This window comes from Hermetia illucens, chromosome 3 (assembly GCF_905115235.1).
Source record: "Hermetia illucens chromosome 3, iHerIll2.2.curated.20191125, whole genome shotgun sequence".
Taxonomy (NCBI): domain Eukaryota; kingdom Metazoa; phylum Arthropoda; class Insecta; order Diptera; family Stratiomyidae; genus Hermetia; species Hermetia illucens.
The window spans coordinates 167,102,653-167,124,430 of record NC_051851.1 but is presented as its reverse complement, the minus strand read 5'-3'; the positions used below and the strand labels follow the sequence as shown (position 1 = coordinate 167,124,430).

At 41.7% G+C, this 21,778-nt stretch overlaps 1 protein-coding gene across 2 annotated transcripts in view; it reads right to left on the bottom strand.

Moving 5' to 3' along the window:
• LOC119651722 (anoctamin-8) overlaps window positions 1-21,778 on the bottom strand; it is a 131,405-nt gene that overhangs the window by 8,404 nt on the left and 101,223 nt on the right. For both annotated transcript variants that reach the window (XM_038055444.1, XM_038055445.1), the window contains 6 exons: window positions 19,161-19,273; window positions 18,296-18,403; window positions 17,737-17,962; window positions 10,279-10,389; window positions 9,326-9,488; window positions 9,100-9,245 (listed from right to left, as the gene is read on the bottom strand). In XM_038055444.1, coding sequence (XP_037911372.1) covers window positions 9,100-9,245; window positions 9,326-9,488; window positions 10,279-10,389; window positions 17,737-17,962; window positions 18,296-18,403; window positions 19,161-19,273 — 867 coding nt within the window. The remainder of the gene's footprint in view (window positions 1-9,099; window positions 9,246-9,325; window positions 9,489-10,278; window positions 10,390-17,736; window positions 17,963-18,295; window positions 18,404-19,160; window positions 19,274-21,778) is intronic.

Sequence of the window (21,778 nt, the reverse complement as noted above, 5' to 3'; positions counted from 1 at the left end):
GTGGCACACGGTCAAACGGTTTCTCTTGATCCAGAAATGCAATGTAAAGGGGGCGATGTTTCTCACCGTGATTCTCCATGAGTAACCACGCAGTGTATATTGCGTCAGTAGTTCCGGCATTGATTGTGGAAGTGGAGGATGAACAAATTCTTATCTTACGAGAATATAGACGATTTGTGTTTTACTGTTTCCACCATAAAATGTAGTAAGATGAAACAATCGCTTGATGAACCATGTATTCATAAGTACAAGGTCATAGGTGTCCGCAAAATCGATTATAGATCGCCATCCTCATTGCCCGCTCCAAACACCTATCCCCCATGGCACCTGTTACCGTCTACCTTTTCACCCACCTAATCATTAAGGTCGCCAGCAATGATGATATAATCATCAGCAGGCACGTGACAAGTCTTTTCATCGAGAAGATCGACCTGTTTGTGGTGCCCACCCGGTGAAGAAGTGAATAGGGCGATCAGCCGATATAATGGTGAGCTTCATCAGCCAATCATCAAATCGTTCAAGTTCTTTAAGGAGAGCGCGGAAACCCTCTGAGATGGCAATGTCAACACCATATTGAGTGTGGGAGTTATCAAAATAGAGAAGTTTATAGCCATTTTTACCGTGTTCGCGTTCTATGTCGCAGCTTTTGGCACCACACCATCGCGGCTTTTGCGAGTTCCTGGATCTTTCCATTTAGGGTGCCACCATTTAACGTGCAGACACGTATTTATTTTGCTCGAACTAACTTACTTGTGTCCTGGCGCCGTCCATACGTCAAGAACCCTTGCCCATTTCTCTACAGGACCCCGGCCCGTCCGCTTGTTAGCGGGTAGCGTTGTTTGCGTGTCCTTCTGTGTGTCGCACGGTTTCGACGGTTAAGACCGCTCAAAAATTGTTAGCCAAGAGTGCGATATTTAAGTAGCAGTTTAGTTGGAACAAATGTGGGAAAGGTAGGATGACATACGGGTATGTTAAAATTGTGCCTGCCAGAGGAAGTTCTATCGTGGACTTTGGGCTTGAAATAGGCTTTCTCCTGACGGAGCATGGTAGCTTGAATGAGTTTCCCTTTTCGCGGAACCTTCAGTCAGATTGTGTTCTGTGTGTAGCACACTCTGAACACTGGTTTCATGTTTTCTGTGTCTGTCCAGCGTACTGTGATTTCCGTAATCTAGACGACATGGGATTTCACGGTTCACAGAGCGTCAATTCAGTGGTGGAAAGGTTTAGCTGCGGTTCTCCGCACTGACCTGATTCCAGTCAACCTGTTGGGGAGTACCCTCCCACATACTCGAGGAGGGCGATCAGACCCGAGTTTGCCCTCACGTTCAACTCCCAGGATCACTAAAATCAACTGGATGTGCCCACAAAGACTCAACTCCTCAATGACGCCGATATATAAGCCCAGGAAAATATTTAGTAGCGAGCGCAGTTTCTCAAGGTCCGGCACTCGGCATACCCTATGTGATGTATATATCTTTTCGGATATCTTTTTTTTTATCTATGGATCGATGGAACGATTTAAAGCTGAAATAAGCTCCAGTGTCTGGACAAAGCGGTGCATATGGTTACCGGCCTTGAATTCTGATTTTAGATGCCTAGAAAGTACACTTCAAGCAGATAGTTTGTCGTTTTCACATCACTTCCTTTTACCTTCCGTTCTGTAAATGCTACGTTCTTTAACAAGGATCAGCTTTAATCTCGAGGATGCGCGACCGAATTGAGCTTTTTACAAAAGCGACTTTACAAAGATGTTATAGCCAACCTTATGTTCTTCTCAGCCTCTTTTTAATGATTTCAGCCAACATTTAAACCAGGCTTCAAGCCTGGATTGAAGAGTGCCTCTCCCTACTAAAAACCAGCCCTCTTTGAAAGCTTCCTTCGTACTGGTTGTGATCATCTGGGTTACTTTATGGTAAATGTCTGTGCAATGTCGATGACTTCCCGTTTGGTCATTTTGAAAAAAGTGGGTTCATTACACTAGTTGAGGGCTCAAGAGAGGAGATCAATCCCTCGTATAGAATGGTAGGCGTAAACATAGCACCCCTCTATTATTCCTAAACCTATGCGAAGAAACTTCTCAAAATTGGATGGTAGTATGCAGGGGACGAACGCGGATATAGGTGTCTGAACTGTGGACACACGTCAGTAATTTGCAAGGGACCGCACAGGAGCACAGTATGCTGGAGATGCGGTCAGGTGATAGCGAAGCGACCGCCGCGCGTTGCGTGACAGCATCGCACACACCGCGGGTTCGGGACGGTGTTCAATCTTAAGGGCGAAACTAAATCCGCATTCTACAAATTAACATACACCGGGGTGCAACTGCTTACAAGCTGCTAGCGCAGTTGGCTGTGGAGGTAAGGGCTGATGTAGTTCTAATCAGCAAGCAATATCGGAACAGGGATCCGGCTTCATGGCACCTCGACTTATCGAGTACCCTTGCCATCTGGGTTCGGGACGACGTTCGACTTGGCGTTCTTCCCCAAGGTCGAGGGAGGCTTTGTCTGGATTCGGTGTTTAGGGAAAATGTTTTTTAGCATTAATCTGACGCCATATGAGACAATACCAAACCTTCGAAGCCGGCGTGATGCTCTGGAGGACGCCGGGCTTGCCACAGAGGGACGGATCCTGGTAGGTGGTGATTTTCATGCTAGGGCCCTTAAATGGAGGATGCCCCAGCTAGACTCCAGGTGGGAATGAATTCTGGAAATGACGGCGAGAACCCGGCTCGAAGTTTTAAACAACGAATTCGCGATAAATGTTCGACATCGTCACTTTTGAGTTGAAGTCTCTGTTACAATGCGCCATAAAGTCAGAGTATAGATCATCAAAAAGGAGACTCCGCAGCGCGATAAATAAAAGCATAGCTCGCGGCTGGCAGAGCCTGGTCAAGAGGTGAATGAACACCCGTGGGGGCTTGGCAAAAAGCTTATGACGCGGAAAATCGGGGCTTTACGGGGGTGCTAAGTTCAAAACGAGGGGTCCGTGGACCAAAAAGAAAGAGGGATCAAGTTGCTCCCCACCTGGTCCGGTCCGACATCAACTGGTTGCGGACTTAGGACACCTCAATCTTTAAACGAAATATAATGGTTTAGATATAAAATCTTGAAATAGTGCTGAAATTGACCTAACAATGAATTAGACAATACCGGGCCGAACATTCCATGCTAGTTCACAATTAAAAATAGCTCAACAGGATGTTGAAATACAGAAAATTAATCATCGTTTACCAATCCAGTAAATAAAATTGGTCTCGTTAAGAGATCTTCTAATTGTATTTACTGCTGCGGATGCAAAGTTCATTGAAAGGAATATGCTCATATCAACGGGTTTATAGATATGTTTGCCATTTACCCTTTGGAGGGGTGTAGCACATTGACCACACCTACCTCCAACATTCGCGGTTACCTGCGCTTCAGCTCCCCTCACAACTTTCTGATACTGCCTGAACAATAGAGAAGGATTGTTCTGCTCCAAGTGCTCTTGGAGCGATCCATCCGTCGGCCACCTTCTGAGAGTGGGCTTCACTGCATGGCGTAACCGACAATGCAATTGCTGCTTCTCCTTAATGTGTGATCTATCCACTGCCATTTCCGCTTCCTGATCACATTGCGTACGGATGCCAGGTTTGTGAGCAAATAAAATTCATCATTTGTAGTATTATAGTATCAGGCCAGGGTATTCCCATGATACGGCGCAAGGTGATGACGAGCGCTTGGGGCATTTGGATAACAGTGGGGGTAACTTCCCATGTGCTACTCCCATATAGAAACAGAAAAAACACTAGCACAGAACAGCCTCAACTTGATACTGGTGTTAACATAACTATTTTAGACAAGACCGCGAAAGCTGCTTCTTATCGATTTCGATAATGCTATCGTTCTTCTTCTTTTTCTTCAGCCTTTGTCCCGTTCACAAGTGGCGTCGGCTCGTCGTGATCCGTTTCGCCATTTGGAAAAAGTGACTCTATCCTAACTTTTACCTGAGGCTTCTATTAACCTGACAAAATATCCTCTAATGATTAGGTATGTCAAGTTTATGGTAGTAGGTTCTTTTCAAGTAAACACAACAACCAAATTCCAACAGCTTCAAGGACCACAATAAACTAGTAAACACTCGTTCAACTGTTTTGGAACGTAACAGGTGCAGTAACTTTCCATCTGATTTTAAAACCACAAAAAAAAACAGTGCCACAAACATTAAACGTAACAATTTCTGCATTGAGTACACAAAATTCAAAGTGGAGTTTATTTTGTGCAAGGACATGGCAGTTGGTTTTATTTAGCAACGTAGTGAAAATATCCTTGGTATTACCTTGACGCCCATAGTTTTCTTAAAAATTTGCCTTTTCTTGTAACCGTTTATCGAAGTTGATTTCATATCTTTTGTACAACGGCGGTGTATTGGAGGTTTCTGGAATTTATAGAAATTATTAAGTAGAAAGTGATTTATATCTTTTAGAGTATGTCAAAATGTATCTCATCCAAGGGATTGTGGGTGTCAATCGTATGGATTCCCTTGGTTTCATGTTTCTCATTATTTTAGTTTTTTTTATTATTTCTGTAAAAGTTATCCACAAAACCGATGAAAACTCCTGCCAATCTTTAAAAATTAACGACTGAAGTGATTTTTCAAATTGTTATGGTGAATGGTTAAATTTTCTATTTTCACCTGGATGAAGCGAGGAGGGCAGGTATTCACGAGAAACAGTCTTTGTTAAAAAATTGATTGAAAGCTTATGGTTCCTCCAAAGGAGATACTTAGATATAGCGGCGTGTCGCGATCAAACTAAGGTGCCCCGAAGGAGTACAAGGGAAAGAGGGAAGTCCTGCTCTATACTCCGTTGCCACTTTCCCCAATCGAAGAAAAAGACTTGCTGTGGCTCCCTTCATATTGTTACGATCTTGCTCTAGGTCGACTCATCACTTGTTACGTTACTTACTTCACGTAGGCTCGTATCACTAGATTGCGTAGCACTAAGCAAATCCCGTTCTATAACTTTAATATAAGCGTTTATTTTACACCAAATTATACAACCGTACTTCACAAAACTACTTTGAACCTTTGACAAGATCATCAAGAGTCATCTGTTAACAATTATCCTAACTAAATATTTGCCCCACTGTTTTTTAAGGTTTTGTGTAAACACAAAACCTTATTAGAATCGATTCGATGTCTGTCTGTCCGTCTGTCTGTCTGTCTGTCTGTCTGTCTGTCTGTCTGTCTGTCTGTCTGTCTGTCTGTCTGTCTGTCTGTCTGTCACAGCCGATTTATTCGGAAACCGGTGGACCGATTGTCACGAAAATTGGTAGGAGTATGTGATCTACCGTTCCCTTTACATGCAGCGACTGACACCATTTTGTGTTAAGTTTAAGGGGGGCTCCCCATACATGTGAAAAGAGGGTGCAACATTTTTTTTCATAAAATGCGGCCATGTGGGGTATCAAATGAAAGGTCTCAATTAGTACTTTTTGAAACTGGTTCAATATTTGATATTGGGTGAAACATAGTGGAGTGAGGGCTCAAAATATGACCATCAAAAAGTGTAACAGGTCTCGTTCTCAGAACCTATCCAACCGAAAAATCTGAAAAAAATCGCAGTAGTGCATCTCTACGAAATCTAGGCCTCAAAATATATCCGGTTCCGATATCTGTACAAATAAAGTTAATAATAGTATATTTCCACATTTTAGAAATTTACCCGGCACCCCCCTTATGTTCATCCCAGAAGTACAAAATTTAGTATGCGTATAACGAAGAACATAATGCACAGTTTGGTCAAGTTTGAAGAAAATCCAACTATTATTAACAAAGTTATAGGGGGTAAAACTTTACAATTTTTCGTGAATTTCGTGCCCTCTTCAACCTGCATGACGTCATCATCACATATTAACTCGTCAATACCATAACGAAGTAAGTTCGTATGAATTGGGTGGAAAAGGATTATTTTGTTTTAGTTTTTTAGTCATTTATATATGAATATCAATTATTCCAACGAGACATGTGTATATGTAGGTATATATAATAGTATATGCGTGCTAATGGACTTTGCGGGTAGTGCCTAATTCAGATAGATATAAGAAGTAAATCGGAAATATGGGTACGATCAATTTATATACGTGCCTATATGTGTACAGTATTCGAAAATAGGCAATTTGTTTGTTTAGGGTGAGTGTAACATCTACGGCTGTAATATGTACATATGTCTCGTAGTTTTGTAGCTGTATACGGATAGAAAAATGTGCGTTGCAATTTCTTAGATAAGATGAACACAAAACCTTTATACCCGAAGCGCGAGCTTCCGGTATTCCGACTTGTTTGATTTTGATGTCTTGGCTGATTGTCATTACTGCGATTCAAATTGACGTCACACATATTTTCCCCCAAAGCGGTTTTCGTCCAATATTCTCTCTATTCTCTCGTAACATCAAAATAACCTCATTTTGGGGTCACTAACTTTCTCCTCCACCGTAGATGTTGCCCCTATAGACTTTCCGGGCTGAATCATCCTCATCCATACAAATTGCTGACTCGCCCACAGCAGGTTTTTGAGACCGATTTTGTTCACGTCTATCCTCCTGTAGGGAACCAAAAATTCTTTGGAGGATTCGCCTACTGTAAGGACACAGCAAATCATAAAAGTTGACAGAGGGTTTAATACAAAATAGGGTGGTAAAAGGCTTTTGCAAGAGTACGCAGGCAACAAGCAAACGATTCCCCTTTTCTAAAGAAAAAATGTTCACCATAGAAGAGTCACTTAATAAGCAAAATGGCAGAGTTTATGCGCGATTGTCAAAAGAAGCTTTAAAACTAGTAGTAAGAGTTCAACGAGCTTCAGTGATGGTCTGGTGGAATGTTAGTTACGATGTTGTCATAAACATGGTGTCATGCATTTTAACGATCAGGAAATCTAATCTGTCTGCCAGATTTCGTCGGGTTTGCCACTTCAGGTAGTTGAACTGGAACGACTTTTCGGCTGTCTCTCTGGGGAGTAGGCATTGCCACGGAAGCTTCCTGTTATTGGTCCTAGATCGGTTTCTCTTCGATATTGTCGACCATCGCGTAAGCAGGCTTGAGCTGATCAATGGATGCTGTAATGGCAAGTCCGGCCACTTCAATTTTAAAGAACTTATCCGTTCTACTGATCACCCCTCACTGGATGTCGGGGTATTTTCTTTGGACCATCGTTACAGATGAAGACATCGCTTGTTGTTGCCAGGTCTTTGAATATGTAGTTCTAATGTGAGTTGCATCGATCAAGTTGCTGAGTTCTTGAAACAACCTCGATTCAAACTGTCTTCTTTTATCTGTGATTATCCGAAGTGGTATGCCGAACCTGGAGATCCATATGTCAAGGAACGCTCTGTGACGACTTCTTGATCGGGGATTGATGCTACTTCCGGCCAACATGACAAACGGTCTATCATGGTCAGGCAATAGCGTTGCCCCTCGCAATAAGGCATAATGATAAGATCCAGATAAACGTGCTAGAATCTAGATGATGGTGACGCAAAAGTTCCGGCCTTGAGTTTGTTAATGGCGAATGTTGGGGGCCCTATATGTACTAGGAGACGTCTTCTTATGGGAGCAACACAGTCGGTTCTCCTCTATGGTGCGGAGGTATGGGCTGATGCCCTTGACAAGGAGGCGCATCGGAAACGCCTAGCTAAAGTATAGAGGCGGGCAGCTTTGCGAGTGGTGTTTGCTTATCGCACCGTCTCCGAACCGGCTGTAATGGTGATCGCGGGAATGATGTGATGTGTGATGTTGTCCATGAAGAACGTCAACGCATCCTTATCGAGTGGCAACTTTCTTGGCAAAGTGAGCCAAGGGGCAGATGGAATGCGCGGTTCATCGACAAGTTAGACCCGTGGTTGAACAGAACGCACGGTGAGATTGATCACTTCCTCACCCAACTTCTAAGTGGGCATGGAGATTTTCAGTCTTGCCTGTACAGGATCGGGAAGACGTGATCTCCTCATTGTGTGTTCTGTAATCGAGTGGCGGACGACGCTGAACACACTTTTTTCTCTTGCGAGAGGTGGGACGGCTTTCGTCTGCAGCTTTATGCAGACTCAGGGAAGCTCTCTCTAGGCAACATTGTCAAAGAGATGCTGAAGAGCACTGGCAGCTGGAATCGTATTGCGCATTAGGTTCGGGCTTTTCTTATTGCGAAGAAGGTTGAACTCGGGCGGTAAGGGGTTCCCTGAACTAACAACAACTCCCTTCCTCTCCTCCTCTCCCGTTGGTGAAAGGAATTTCCTGACTTGAAGGCTCCCGAAGCCGCGAGAACGGGAGGGCTAACCCGAAGTAATGTGTCAAACGGTTCCAGGCTAGTTCTCTGATGACAAGGAGGTGTTTAGTTGGTAGTCCGACAGCATGCTGTTGCGGGAGTCCAACATTCACCTACCCTACTCCCAAAAAAAAGTGCCTGCATTTGGAATCAACAAAGCCACATCTCTGAAAATTATTGCGAGGCTGGGCGCTCAAGCAAGAAAGCATTCGATTGGATGCAGCAGGGGCCTACAGGCATAGCAAATTGATACTACAGGATATTTAGCGGATTAAAACAGCCGAAACCCTGAAATGAAGTAAACTGAGGATGAGGTCATACCACCTAAGGATTAAAAAACCCTCAAGAACGACCCGATCAGGTGCACCTAGTGGATTATCTCCTTCGACTAAATACTAGAACTGGAATTTTTGCAGAAATGAACTTTGATAGGACATACAATAACTTAGCCATCTCGTACGGATTTCGCTTTGAAAGTGACAAAGGCTACAGAAGAAGGAGGAGGCTACAAGATAATAATCTGCTTACAAAGAATCCTCACCCCTTCTTCGAATAGAACAATTTAACTTCGACTAAATGCACTCGTTTCAGACAAGTGATCAAACTGAATATTCTCAAGCTCTATCGCAGTATTGTCTACTTCTTTGACTTCCCAAGGTGGTATTCACTACGAACCACTTGCCACTGCAGATATTACATAGGAATCGCAGCTCAAATTCGAAAAAAATTACAGATAATATCTGAAGTCGATATAAAAGATTGTTACATTTGCCTAAAACTACTTTCCATAGTATCTTTTATCTTACCTTAGCATGTTCAACAGCCATCGCGGCTACTTTCTCGGCTTCTTTCTGTCGTCTCTCCTTCAGCTTCAGCGAAAATATAGCCACTGATCGGGCACGTTTCACCAGCGACTGCTTCAGTCGTGACTTCTTGGCGGCCAGCTCTGCAGCTAAGAATGGAAATTCAAAGGTAACACAGGTGAGCATAGCATGGTAAGCATCTTTTATCTGAACAACTAAGATCTCCTACCTTTGGCTTCGTCATCGGTTGTGGGGGACTTCTGGGCCGATGAAGATGTTGATCCACTCGAACTGGGCTCCGCTTTGGTTGTGATGGCGGTACTGGTGGTGGCAACGTTGCTCCACGATGGGGCGGGCTTTAAAATATCTGGTTCTGAATTGCTTGCTAATTCCTAATTTGTTGTGCGTTGATTGTGGTTGGTTTTATGCACAGTTTTTATTGGTGAATTAGAGTTTTTTTTTATGCAGATTTACGTGTGTGTAGCACGCGGTTGTGATGGTGGTGCACATGTGAAAAACAACAACACATACGTAAATGGTTTGATTCAGATGGGGATTAGTGGTAATTGTGGTTAGTCGGCTGGTTCTTCGTCTTTTACATATATTTTGTAATTATAATTGGAATTTAAAGCTTTGAGAAACATACACTTTTGGGCATGTCTCTCTGCACTAACTACTATACAATGGACACCTCAGAAAAGCATCAACACCCATTGACCTTTCACAAAGTTATAACTTTGCTCATTAGATCGATTTTTGAAGCTGGCAAATGAATGAATGATAATGTTTTACGGGCAGGATCTCCACGACCCCCGCCACATGGTAAGCAATGGAATGTATATATTAGCATAATGTGTATAAGTGTATACTTTTCCTCAAGATATTTCATCATTTTTAACATTTAACATAATTAACCGAATAAAGAAAGCATTCAACATCAACAACGAACTTATTTACAGAACACAACAAAGAAGTTTACAATCTTTACAATCGCATTAAAATGGCTACAGAAGAATCTTAATTTATCTGATGACGTCCTTCCCGCCGATAAGCCGAAACTCCTGGAACTTATTAGACAATTTAAATGGAAAATTTTGATGTTATCTTATCTGAGTATCTTCTTCTAGTAGCCATCCGCGAATAGACATTTAACATGAACACTTTTTACACATTGCTATTTACCTTTGATGCAATACAGTCAATGCTTCTATGAATTGTAGATGAATCTGCACCCTTCAGTCTTTTCATCCATTCAGGACCATGGGTCGGTAATAGATTGGCATTATATTCACCCTGTATTGCAAAGTTTGAAATAAACAAAATTATCTTTAGAGATTCGTCAGCAACAGAAAGACCGGACCAAGAATGAAATATTACGAAGAATAGAGAATAATTTTGTTTTAGGCTTCAATTTGTTCGAACCAGAATAACTCCTCTAACTAAAAACCCTTTCGCCGATTGCGGGGGGATGCGTTTCAAAGAGTGTCACAGTGACGAATGAGAGTACCCTAACTCAACCTAAGAAGCATTGCAGATTCATTAAGGAAATAGATTAATCCAAAACGGTGAAAGTAAATACCAAATTCAACAGTGTTGAAAATGGTAAAAGTCCCACAAAACTTTGCAAGGAAATTACTCAGTTCACCTCTAAGGAATCGGCAAAACTGCTGTCGTCACCCAGCTAACAATTTCGTTGGTCAAAATAATAAACGAGTTGAAGAAAGTATTTCCTTTTATTGGTTAAAATCGTGTTGTTGAAAATCGCATATACTGTATTTCGGGAACCAACTGTCCTTCATCAGAACTCTTATATAGTGTTGGTCGCTTAAGGATTTGCGTCCAAGGTAATTACACTTAACCATCAAGGCCAAGCGATGAACCAGGAATTGCCCTTGCAGGACAACGAGTGATTATATTCGTTACGAGGGACCATTATAAACTTCTCAACAATAATGAGGCTGAACTAGCTATCAATGGGTCCTTAACTATGCTCATCACAAAGGAAAGTTCAGTCGACTTGTTAAGTAATGAGTCGCAAGCAATAAAGGATTTTTTAAATAATTTTGATTTACAATAAATCTCCAGTTCCAATTTTTTCCTACAGGAAGCCCTTTGTGGGCATAACGCGTTAACCACACCCGTGAACCAACGTTAGGGCCTGATCTAGATATGTTTTGGTTTTAAAACCCAGGTTGATATGTGCTAGTTTATGCGACCCCACAGTTTCAGTCAGTTTTGTCAGATAATCACGTCTGCCTAAGTACTTCATCAAAATGCGGACAATCAGTTCAGCTGGACATCAGAAAAAGAGGGTCGTGATCTTTTTGCGAATTGGAACTAGATCTGAAAATTCAGGTTTAAACCAATATTTCAGGGATTCAGTACTTCGTTTAATGAAGTCGTTTTTATTGAGGTGGTTTGGACCAGCCTCATATCCTCGAACCATTCGTTTGAAATTTTAACATATGCCCGCTTTTGCGACGAGCAAAAGTTTCTTAAGAGGTTAAGGGTGTCCTGATTCTGGACCACTTGAAGACCGGCTAATTGGAAAGATGCTCTCTTCCACTGTTTTTGAGTTGGCCAATACCCAATTTTTTTTCAAAAAGTTGACTCAAGAGATAATGAATTTGTCCCTCCTTATACTGGCGCCTTGCTAACATGGTAATGATAACGATATTGAAGCTAGAAGAACTACTGGTCCCATTTGAAGGGAGTAAATAGTGTATCATCAACCGAAAATAAAAATAAATTCTGTTCCATTAACTCGTCACATCCTATCCTAAATATTGAGAAAAAACGCCCCTTCTACGAATATTAGCAACTTATGAGGAAAAGCCACTCTTAACTATGATCCTCAATAAAAAGATTCGAATGCTAAGTGAACCTATTTTTTTAAGAATTCTGGGATCCTAAGTCCGCATCAACTTAATGCCTGACCGGACCAAATGGGAAGCAACATACTCCCACTTTTTTTGGTCCACGGACCCCTCGTTTAGGGCTTAGCACCCAAACTTTACAAAAATGTCAGGCGATGACGGCTTTACGGTTTCTTACCAAGGCAGAAGCAAATCGCCAGACGCTGCTTCACCTCTGCCCTGGGAGCAGCGTGACCGAAGCAGCACTCAATATCTGCGAGCCGCTTCGGTCACGCCGCTCCCAGGGCAGAGGTGAAGCAGCGTCTAACGATTTGCCTCCGCCCTGGTAAGAAACCGTAAAGCCGTCATCGCCTGACATTTTTGGTAATTGAACCACCTAGCGAAAATGGAATTTCATCATTATCAATCGCTATCTGGTCTAGAAATCCCTTAGTAGGGAACTCCAGGCACCCCGGTTTCCCGCCGAGGTCCACCAATTCCAACCAAAATGGAATTTATCGTGGTTAAATTGATGAACTCGAAAGTATGCCAGCAAAATGAACAGTTGGCTGTAAGATCTGACTTATTCAACGATCTTCGCGCTACTGCGGCTGATGTATTATAATTCACAGAATTCCCCGAAGCTGTTCAACTTTGCTTCCCTGATCGCGTTGCTATTTGCAGTCAGTACATTTTTGAACCTCGGCCAGTCTTCGGTTTGTTTTATCCAGTTAAAGAGTTTTCGGACTTCTGTTCTCTTTCTGGCTAGGTTTTTGTTCCACCAGGCTACAATCCTTCATGGCTTAATTGCCTTAGCCGGACAGCTGGTCTCATATGTGTAAATGACAACTTTGTTGATGCCATCCGCCACTATTTCCAGTTGTAGTTCGCTTTTGATATCAACGCTCCTTTGTAGATGAGCCATGTTGTTGCTCAGGTGCGCTGCATAGGAGTTCCGCCTGCTCTCCTGCTGCTTTCAATGTTGAATTTGATTATTCTGTGATCCGATATAGACGGCTCATCCGACACCCTCCTTCAGCAAAAGCAAAGGTATAGCCAAAGACAAGGCAATATCTTCTGTCTGTTTCATTATCATCAACGGCGCAACAACCGGTATCCAATTTAGGTCTGCCTTAATAAGGAACTCCAGACATCTCGGTTTTGCGCCGAGGTCCACCAATTCGATATCCCTAAACGCTGTCTGGCGTGCTGACCTACGCCATGGCTCCATTTTCCGCAGGGTCTGCTTAAAGAAGGAATATGGGACATTTATCGAGAATGAAGAGAACAGAGTTCATCTGCTTCTTAGAACTCGTTTCTCGGGGCCCTACCCCACGCCGGAAGGCAACAACATTCTGCTTGACACCCCAATAATGAACAAAAGGCGAAGAAAGGAAACTGGAAACTGGCAAAACAGGAGATGCTTGGAAGCTAGAATATAGTCGGCAGTGGGAAATTTTGAACCACAGAAATCATCCGGAGTAGATGGCATCTTCCAGCATTACTACAGAGAGGCCTAGAAATCATCTTAGAGTATCTTCTAAGGGTGATCAACGGCAGCATCGCCTTGTGGTATATACCAAGGGCATGGAAGTGGAGTGGAGTGGTCTTTATTCCGAAAGTGGGTAAAAAGGATATTTTTCGCCCTAAATCTTTCTGACCAATTTGCCTGACGTCGTTCGTACTTAAGACGGTGGAGATGGTCATAGGCGATTTTGTTAGAACTAATGTTCTAATACGCAATCCTCTACATCCATGCCAGTATGCCTACTGGACAAGAGGGTCAACTGCGCTATATCAGCGAAAGGATGCATTACGGGACGCTACAGAAACGAAGGAAATTGTAGTTAGTAGTATTGTTTGCGTTTTTGGACATCCAACGAGCGTTCGAGATGCGAGATGTCATAAATACTACTCAAGGTCCTATGGGGTACTATCAACCCCTATGTGGAGTGTGGTAGCAGACAAACTCCTGGACGAGTTAACAAATACTGGAATACAGGTCCATGGTTACGCTCTCCTGTCTAAAGATTCGTGTTCGGTACCCCGAATTATTCATACCAAAGGATAACATTACAACTTGGTTTCATTTCGATAAAAAGTTTGAGCCACGTTGGAGTAAGATGGCAAAAGTAGGTGAACGTAGCTGTGACATACGGCTTAAACTAGTAACTGATTACTTGGTACACTGACAGATCCCTCACAGCAGAGAAAGCCGGCGCCGTGGTCATTGGTTTAAGGAAAATGTGCTTGTATCAATGAGTATACGCACTTTAAGTTTGCACATTTTAGTTCTTTACTCGCACACTTTGCTTTTTATGTCAAAAAATTAAATCAGCTTCGGAAAGTACTTACTTATGATTATATACGGTGAAAAATTTTGGGAGCCCCGTTTTAAACTCCACCTAAATTTATGTCACTGACTGTATCTGTGGGGTTTCATAGCTCGCATCAGTCCACCAAATTGCGTTCGAATCGGTTTAGCCATTTTGGAGGGGATCAATGATAGACCTTGGGGTGGTCAGCGACACAGTATCTAGGGATCTCCAATGGCAGGTGAGCCAGCAGTACACACACAGTAACCATCAGGGCATCACCTACCAGACGGAACTTAGAACAGGAGAAACACATATTAAGAAAGCTGTAGCAGTGGTTTGGACATACAAGAAACTTGGTAAGCAAACGTTTGAAAAAATACTATTGCAGGAGACGATGCCGATGGGAAATGCAGGAAGAAAATTGACGCAGGTTGTTGAAAGGATACAGAAAGCAAGAAACGATAGCCCAGCTGGTGGAATGCCGAAATTGAAGAACTTCGCAAAGTTTACTTTAAAGCAAGGAGATACAGCCAAAATAGCAGGAACCGACCAGAGTCTGAAGAATTGTACAACCAAATGACCGAGGTAAGGAAAGAACTGCAAGCAGTCATCTCTAGAAGTGAAACTGAACAGTTCAAGAGGCCATCCAAAAAGGTGGACTCCAACCCATGAGGAGGTGCATACAAGGCACACATGCCGTCAATCCACGGTAAGCGCTCACCACCGATAACCAACCTTGATTTGCTGCACATATCATAAACATTTACGATATCCTTCAAAGAAGGGATTTTACCGAAAAAACGGAGGAAACAGAAGTTTGTGCTAATCCCGAAGCCAAATAAACTTTTGGGTGATCCTTCATCTTATATGCTTATATGCGCCAAACTATTCGAACGAGTAATTTTCAATAGGCTTGTACCGATCACAGAAAGGTAGAGTGGTCTCTCAGATAGGCAGTTCAGATTCAGAAAGGCTCTGAGAGGGCGGTGAAGAAGACCGGACAGCAACCCTTTCAGTCAAACCAAACTCGCCGAGGAGCACCTCTATATGGTGGCACCGGGAAACGCTGCACTCACGATGGTTTACTAGCCGTGATGCAGTAGGCAAGTGTTTCAAACACCTAATCAGGGCGACGAGACCCGAATCTGCACGGGGACTCATCTGGCCTTAGATCACGATACCTTAACAGGGGTATACTGATACAAGAGAGCCGAGATAGCCCCTGAATTCACAAGTCGCAGAGGAATTTCTTTCTCATGTGCGTTCAGCTCCGTTATAGCGATTGACTTCCTAGTGGGAGTTTCATCGAGCCTCAAACGTGGTGTTTCATCAAAGCTGCCGTACTTTAAAGCTTGGTAAAGACCTACTTAAAGTCTTGCATCTAACAATGTGAATAAACTACGAATATGAATAAACTGAGCCATGCACTCAGTATATACTGGTATCGTTGTTGCTAATCTCTGCGGCGTTCTGATTGTGGTCACAAAGTCAATCCGTGTCTTAAGAAGACTGTGGAATTAAGTCAACATGACAAGCACTCACGTTAAACCACCAGGACATAATAGTCACTGCGCTCAGTACGGTGATGAAAATTGCAAAGGACCAATAAGTCTTGCGCGATAGTTACTCACGATGTGAAGAATGCCTTCAATACTGCAAAATTGCGGCTATAGACAAATTAGGCACTCCCAAATACATGGTGTGCACAGTCATAAAATTCCTCTGGGAGCGACTATTGTGTTACGACACAGACGATGGATCTAAGACGGGTAGAATAAACTGACGGGTTACACATAAATTGGTCCTCTCCTGTGGACAATAATGCATGACGGTTTTTGAAAGACAACTAACGTTCCATCTAGGGCAGAGGCAATTCAACAGACGCTGCATCTGCTCTGGGAGCAGTGTGACCGAAGTGGTTTAGCAGATGTGGTTCGCTCCCTTCTATTGAGTTGGTCTGGCCCGCCATCAATGAATGCCCAGAGAAGTGACAGCCATTGGTTTCGCAGACGGTATTGGAGTGGCTATCGTGCTCCCAGATATTAAGGAGATCGAATTCCTCACAAACGAGGCAATTTTCGAAATCAGATCTTGGCTGCAATACGCTGATCTGGTGCTCGCAGAGCATAAAACCGAGGTAGTTTTGATCACCAAGCGAGGAAAGCAAACGTCGATAAAGATCAGGATTGGCGATCACATCATACATTCACAACCAACGCCTAAATACCTAAGAGCCATGATTGATCAAAAACTGAAATTTAAGCCGCATCCAGAAAATTTTGAAACAAAGATATCCGGAGTTGTAACATCGTTGGCAAAAATGCTACAGAATGTAAGTAAAGTCGTCGGCTCCCTATCTCGAAGTGGACCCCATCGACGTCTTAGCGAATGAGGGGCGACACCTCTATGACCCAACCTATGCAATTGGCGAGTCCTATACATATTATAGACAATCAGTAGGAAGTGAAGTTATTTTGGAGTGTCGAAAAGGTGGTATAATTCACCTAAAGGAGGCTGGACTCGGAGGATTATCCCTTATGTCTCAAACTAGATCAAACGAAGACACGGTGAAGTTAGCTATGACCTAACTTAATTCTTAAGCGGACACGGAAGGTACCGTGCATACCTTTATCGTTTTGGGCGTGACTCTCCATATTGCCCGACATGTGTGATGATTCCAGACGATGAGGAGCATATTGTTTTTAATTGCCTGAGGTTCCCCGCACACAGGTCGGAGGTGGAAATTGACTCCAGGGCACTGTTGTCACCCGAGAATACGGTGGAACACATGCCAGCCTCTGGAAAGACTTGCAGGACGGTGGGAAAATTAGTGAAGGCGATGCACAATTTGCTGAAGAAGGGGAAGAAAGTAATAAATAAAGACACGAGCCGCAATTCGTAACTGATCCTCTCTGCGAGGTAATACCGAAATAACAGCCCCGCGGGGTAAGTGAAAGAGAAGGAGGTGGTTTTAGTGAGTAAAAGTTTTACATAACTGTATGATAGGAGCCAGTGGTTGGTCTTGAACTTTTCCACCTTCCAACGACAAAACGAAAGACAAACAGATGGACAGACGGACAGACAGACAACAAAACCTTAATAAGAACGAAGGATATAAACCTTTTGACTGTGCGTAGTCAAAGTTGGTTGAGTGTTAACCACTTGATACATGGCCCCGAAATCGAATCCAGATCCGGTCATAGGCATTTGACTGTATCTTTGTAAATGTCGTATTAACAGTGAAAAGACATATCTTCCAAACACAGGTTTACGGCACTAAGGTCAGGGTCTATTATCTCAAATATCAATCACACATATATACATATCTATTTGTTGATATCAATTATTTTTGGCAAAAAATTTCTGTGAATTATTCTATTATATTCACAACTCTCTCACTTATTTGCCAATCAATAGTGCAAGGATTACTTTTAAATACTGAATACTACGATTACTAATTTACTTACGTGACTAGGTTGCGGTGTCCACTCGGTGGATTTTCTCGGTTTATATGGTGGAATTTCGAAAATTTTTGGCGGTGATGAGTTCTTTCGTATCTTTTTTACAATATCACTTGAACTTGGACTGGATACAGTTGGCGGTTCATCGTAGGATTTCTTACGAAACGGTGGTATTTCTGGTATGTGCATTCCCTTTATCGATTGCGATAGGGCCATTGCACTTGATGAAGCCCTATCCATGCACAGAAAAAAAATTATATTTAATAAAATCTTACGGAATTCATCTCTCAAAAAGATTTAATATGACTAACATTTAAATTTGCGTGCCAATTTGTATTTTATTTTAAATTGTTACACATTTAGATAATATGAAAAAAGGAAGAAAAATGTTATAAATTCGTTATATGCATGCTAATTTGAATTTGATTCGAAGCATTCTAATAAATACCATTCAAAAATGCAATACTGGAAGTCGTACAAAACTTTCAAATAAATCTTTAAATAAAAACATTTAAATTATGGAGACAACATCAAAATGTTTGTTTTTTTTTTAATATCAAATTACCCGGAAAAAGCGTGCAAATTAGCATTTGAGCTAAGATTTCTGACTGAATGTCCTCGGAATGAAGGTATTACTGGTATTTTCATTTTCTGCTTGCAACTTTTACATGCGCTAAAATAGGTATATCAGCTTTTCTTTATATGAAAGTATCTTTTTTTTTTCTTTCATCTATCTTCATGGGTTTTGTTTTGAATAAGTTTGTAGTGTGGGATTTTGGAGGGAGTGTGCATTTGTACGAGTTTTTTGTATTGTATATTGTAATCTACTTTGTGTTTAGCTAGAAATGATTACTCAGGGCTCAGATACAATTGATTGATTGAATGAATCACAAAAGCTGATAGCATAATTATTTGTTAACTAAGCCAGTTGCTTCGAACCTCCAGCCTCATAGACCAAGTATAAATTCTAATTAGCAGATAATCCCATTCCATCATTTCTAGCAATTATTATCAAAATTCTAACATTTTTAATAATAATTTTTGCAAAGAACTATGTATCAATGCTTGCAAACTCAAAGTCTGTCATTACAAAATTCCAATCAACAACCAAAAAATATTTTAAAATTTTGTAGCCAAACTTGGAAGAAGAGAAATAGAAATATTGAAATAGAAAAATAGAAAAAAAAAACCATAACTAATTCAAAATTCTGAATAGATTTGAAAATGTGTCAAACAATCTTTAAATTTTATGCAGAAATAAGATTTGAAAAATTTCAAATTGATAAATTGGTTGTAATGTAAAAGGCGTTGTAAGTTAGTAGAAAAAAGTATTAAAAGTATTATGCAATTGGAAAGTAATTAATTATTGTATTTGGTATTTTTCTATTTAACTTGTACACAAAATTATTATTATTTGAGTACAATCATACCCAGAATACGGTGGAATTTCTAGTGGAAGGTTTTGCATGGAAACACCAACATTTGACGATGGTGCTAGTGATTGTGTTGTTTCATGAACGGGTCTTACTGATACTGTACTGATCTACAATATAAATTGGAATAAAATAGAAAGAAAATAGTATATTACATTAAAAATTATTTAATATATTGAGGAATTAAACCATATTTGAGAAAATTTTATAAGATTGTCAGAGTTGGAATGAATACAGGAAGACATTGAAAGGTACAACTTCAAGCTATCACCAATATTAGATTGTTTGTATTCGTTCCAACTTATTTGATAAAGGTTTCAAAAAAGGTAATTTAAGCTACATCTTATGTTGTTATTTACAAAAATAAGTTTAATTAAATTACTGAAACACTTTCAATGATTTCATCAATTCGAGTGCTCAACTTATGTTGGGACTTTGGGTTCTCCATTCATAACGAATGTTATAATAATAATGCCAATACTATCAATTACCACTAATTTCTCTATCTGTCAAGAGCAATAGATATAGACACATCTAAATATACTAAATATACTATATTGGCCATTTGAAATAGGTCAATTTTAGAAAATATAAAGTCAAAATTAGGATATACTGTCACCAAAGCTTTACTAGTTTCGGATCAATACGATACAGACATAAGACATTGATTAGCCAGGACGGTATCAAAGGCTTTGACATAGCAACTTTGGATATAGTAACTGATCAAATTTCTTTCGCCTCTAGTTGCTTGTCTTACAATTGCCACGGCAAGACTCTGGAAGTTCGTATTGATTCTTCCACTAATACAGGACATATTGTAGAGGATTGGCAAGCGCGAAATCGCTCTAGTATCTGTGGGTTCCTGTACGGTCTCCTTTTTAGGACTCTGTAGTAAGAATGGGTGGAAACTCCTTCGGTCGGGTAATCATCTGATTTACACTACATGCCAACCCACAGTAAATACTAAAGAACTTCTTGTACCAGAAAAGCCGTATGCAATCTAGACCAGGGCCCCTCAAGTTTTTCGAGATATTTACGGTTCGCCGATTCTCCTCATCGGTAACACCCTCGAAATATCATCATCATCAACGGCGCAACAACCGGTATTCGGTCTAGGCCTGCCTCAATAAGGAACTCCAGACATCCCGGTTTTCCGCCGAGGTCCACCAATTCGATATCCCTAAAAGCTGTCTGGCGTCCTGACCTACGCCATCGCTCCATCGTAGGCAGGGTCTGCCTCCTCTTCTTTTTCTACCATAGATATTGATCTTATAGACTTTCCGGGCTGGATCGTCCTCATCTATACGAATTAAATGACCCGCCCACCGTAACCTATTGAGCCAGATTTTATGAATAACCGGACGGTCATGGTATTGTTCATAGATTTCGTCATTGTGTAGGCTACGGAATCGTCCATCCTCATGAAGGGGGCCAAAAATTCTTCGGAGGTTTCTTCTCTCGAACGCAGCAAAGAGTTCGCAATTCTTCTTGCTAAAAACCTAAGTTTCCGAGGAATACATGAGGACTGGCAAGATCATAGTCTTGTACAGTAAGAGCTTTAACCCTATGGTGAGACGTTTCGAGCGGAACAGTATCTGTAAGATGAAATAGGCTCTGTTGGCTGACAACAACCGTGCGCAGATTTCATCATCGTAGCTGTTATCGGTTGTGATTTTCGAACCTAGATAGGAGAAATTATCAACGGTCTCAAAGTTGTATTCTCCTACCCGTATTCTTCCTATTTGACCAGTGCGCTTTGATGTTGTTGGTTGGTTGGTTCTCAGTACTGACGTTGCCACCATATACTTTGTCTTGCCTTCATTGATGTGCAGCCCAAGATCTCGCCTCAATTGCCGCCTGCTCGATCTGGATGAAGGCAGTTTGTACGTCTCGGGTGGTTTTTCCCATGATGTCGATATCGTCAGCATAGGCCAGTAGTTGGGTGGACTTGAAGAGGGTCGTACCTCTTGCATTTACCTCAGCATCACGGATCACTTCCTCGAGGACCAGGTTAAAGAGGACGCATGATAGGACATCCCCTTGTCGTAGACCATTGTTGATGTCGAATGGTCTTGAGAGTGATCCTGCTGCTTTTATCTGGCCTCGCACATTGGTAAGGGCCAGCCTATTCAGCCTTTTAACTTTCATCGGGGTACCAAATTCTCTCATGGCCGTGTGCAGTTTGTCCATATTCCAACAGTTTTTCCATCGCTTGCCGCACAGAGAAAATCTGATCTGTTGCTGATTTGTCTGGAGTGAAACCTTTTTGGTATGGGCCAATGATGTTCTGGGCGTATGGGGCTATCCGACCTAGCAAGATAGCGGAGAATATCTTATAGATGATACTCAGCAACGTGATACCTCTATAATTGCTGCACTCTGTGATATCTCCTTTTTTATGTATGAGACAGATAATGCCTCGTTGCCAATCGTCAGGCATTGATTCGCTGTCCCATACCTTGAGCACAAGTTGATGAACCACTTGGTGTAACTGGTAACCAATTTGGCTGTAATTCCATCGGCTCCTAGCGACTTATGATTTTTTAGCCGATGAATTGCACGGACTATTTCTCCTAAACTTGGTGGTGGCAGTATTTGTCCGTCGTCTTCAGTTG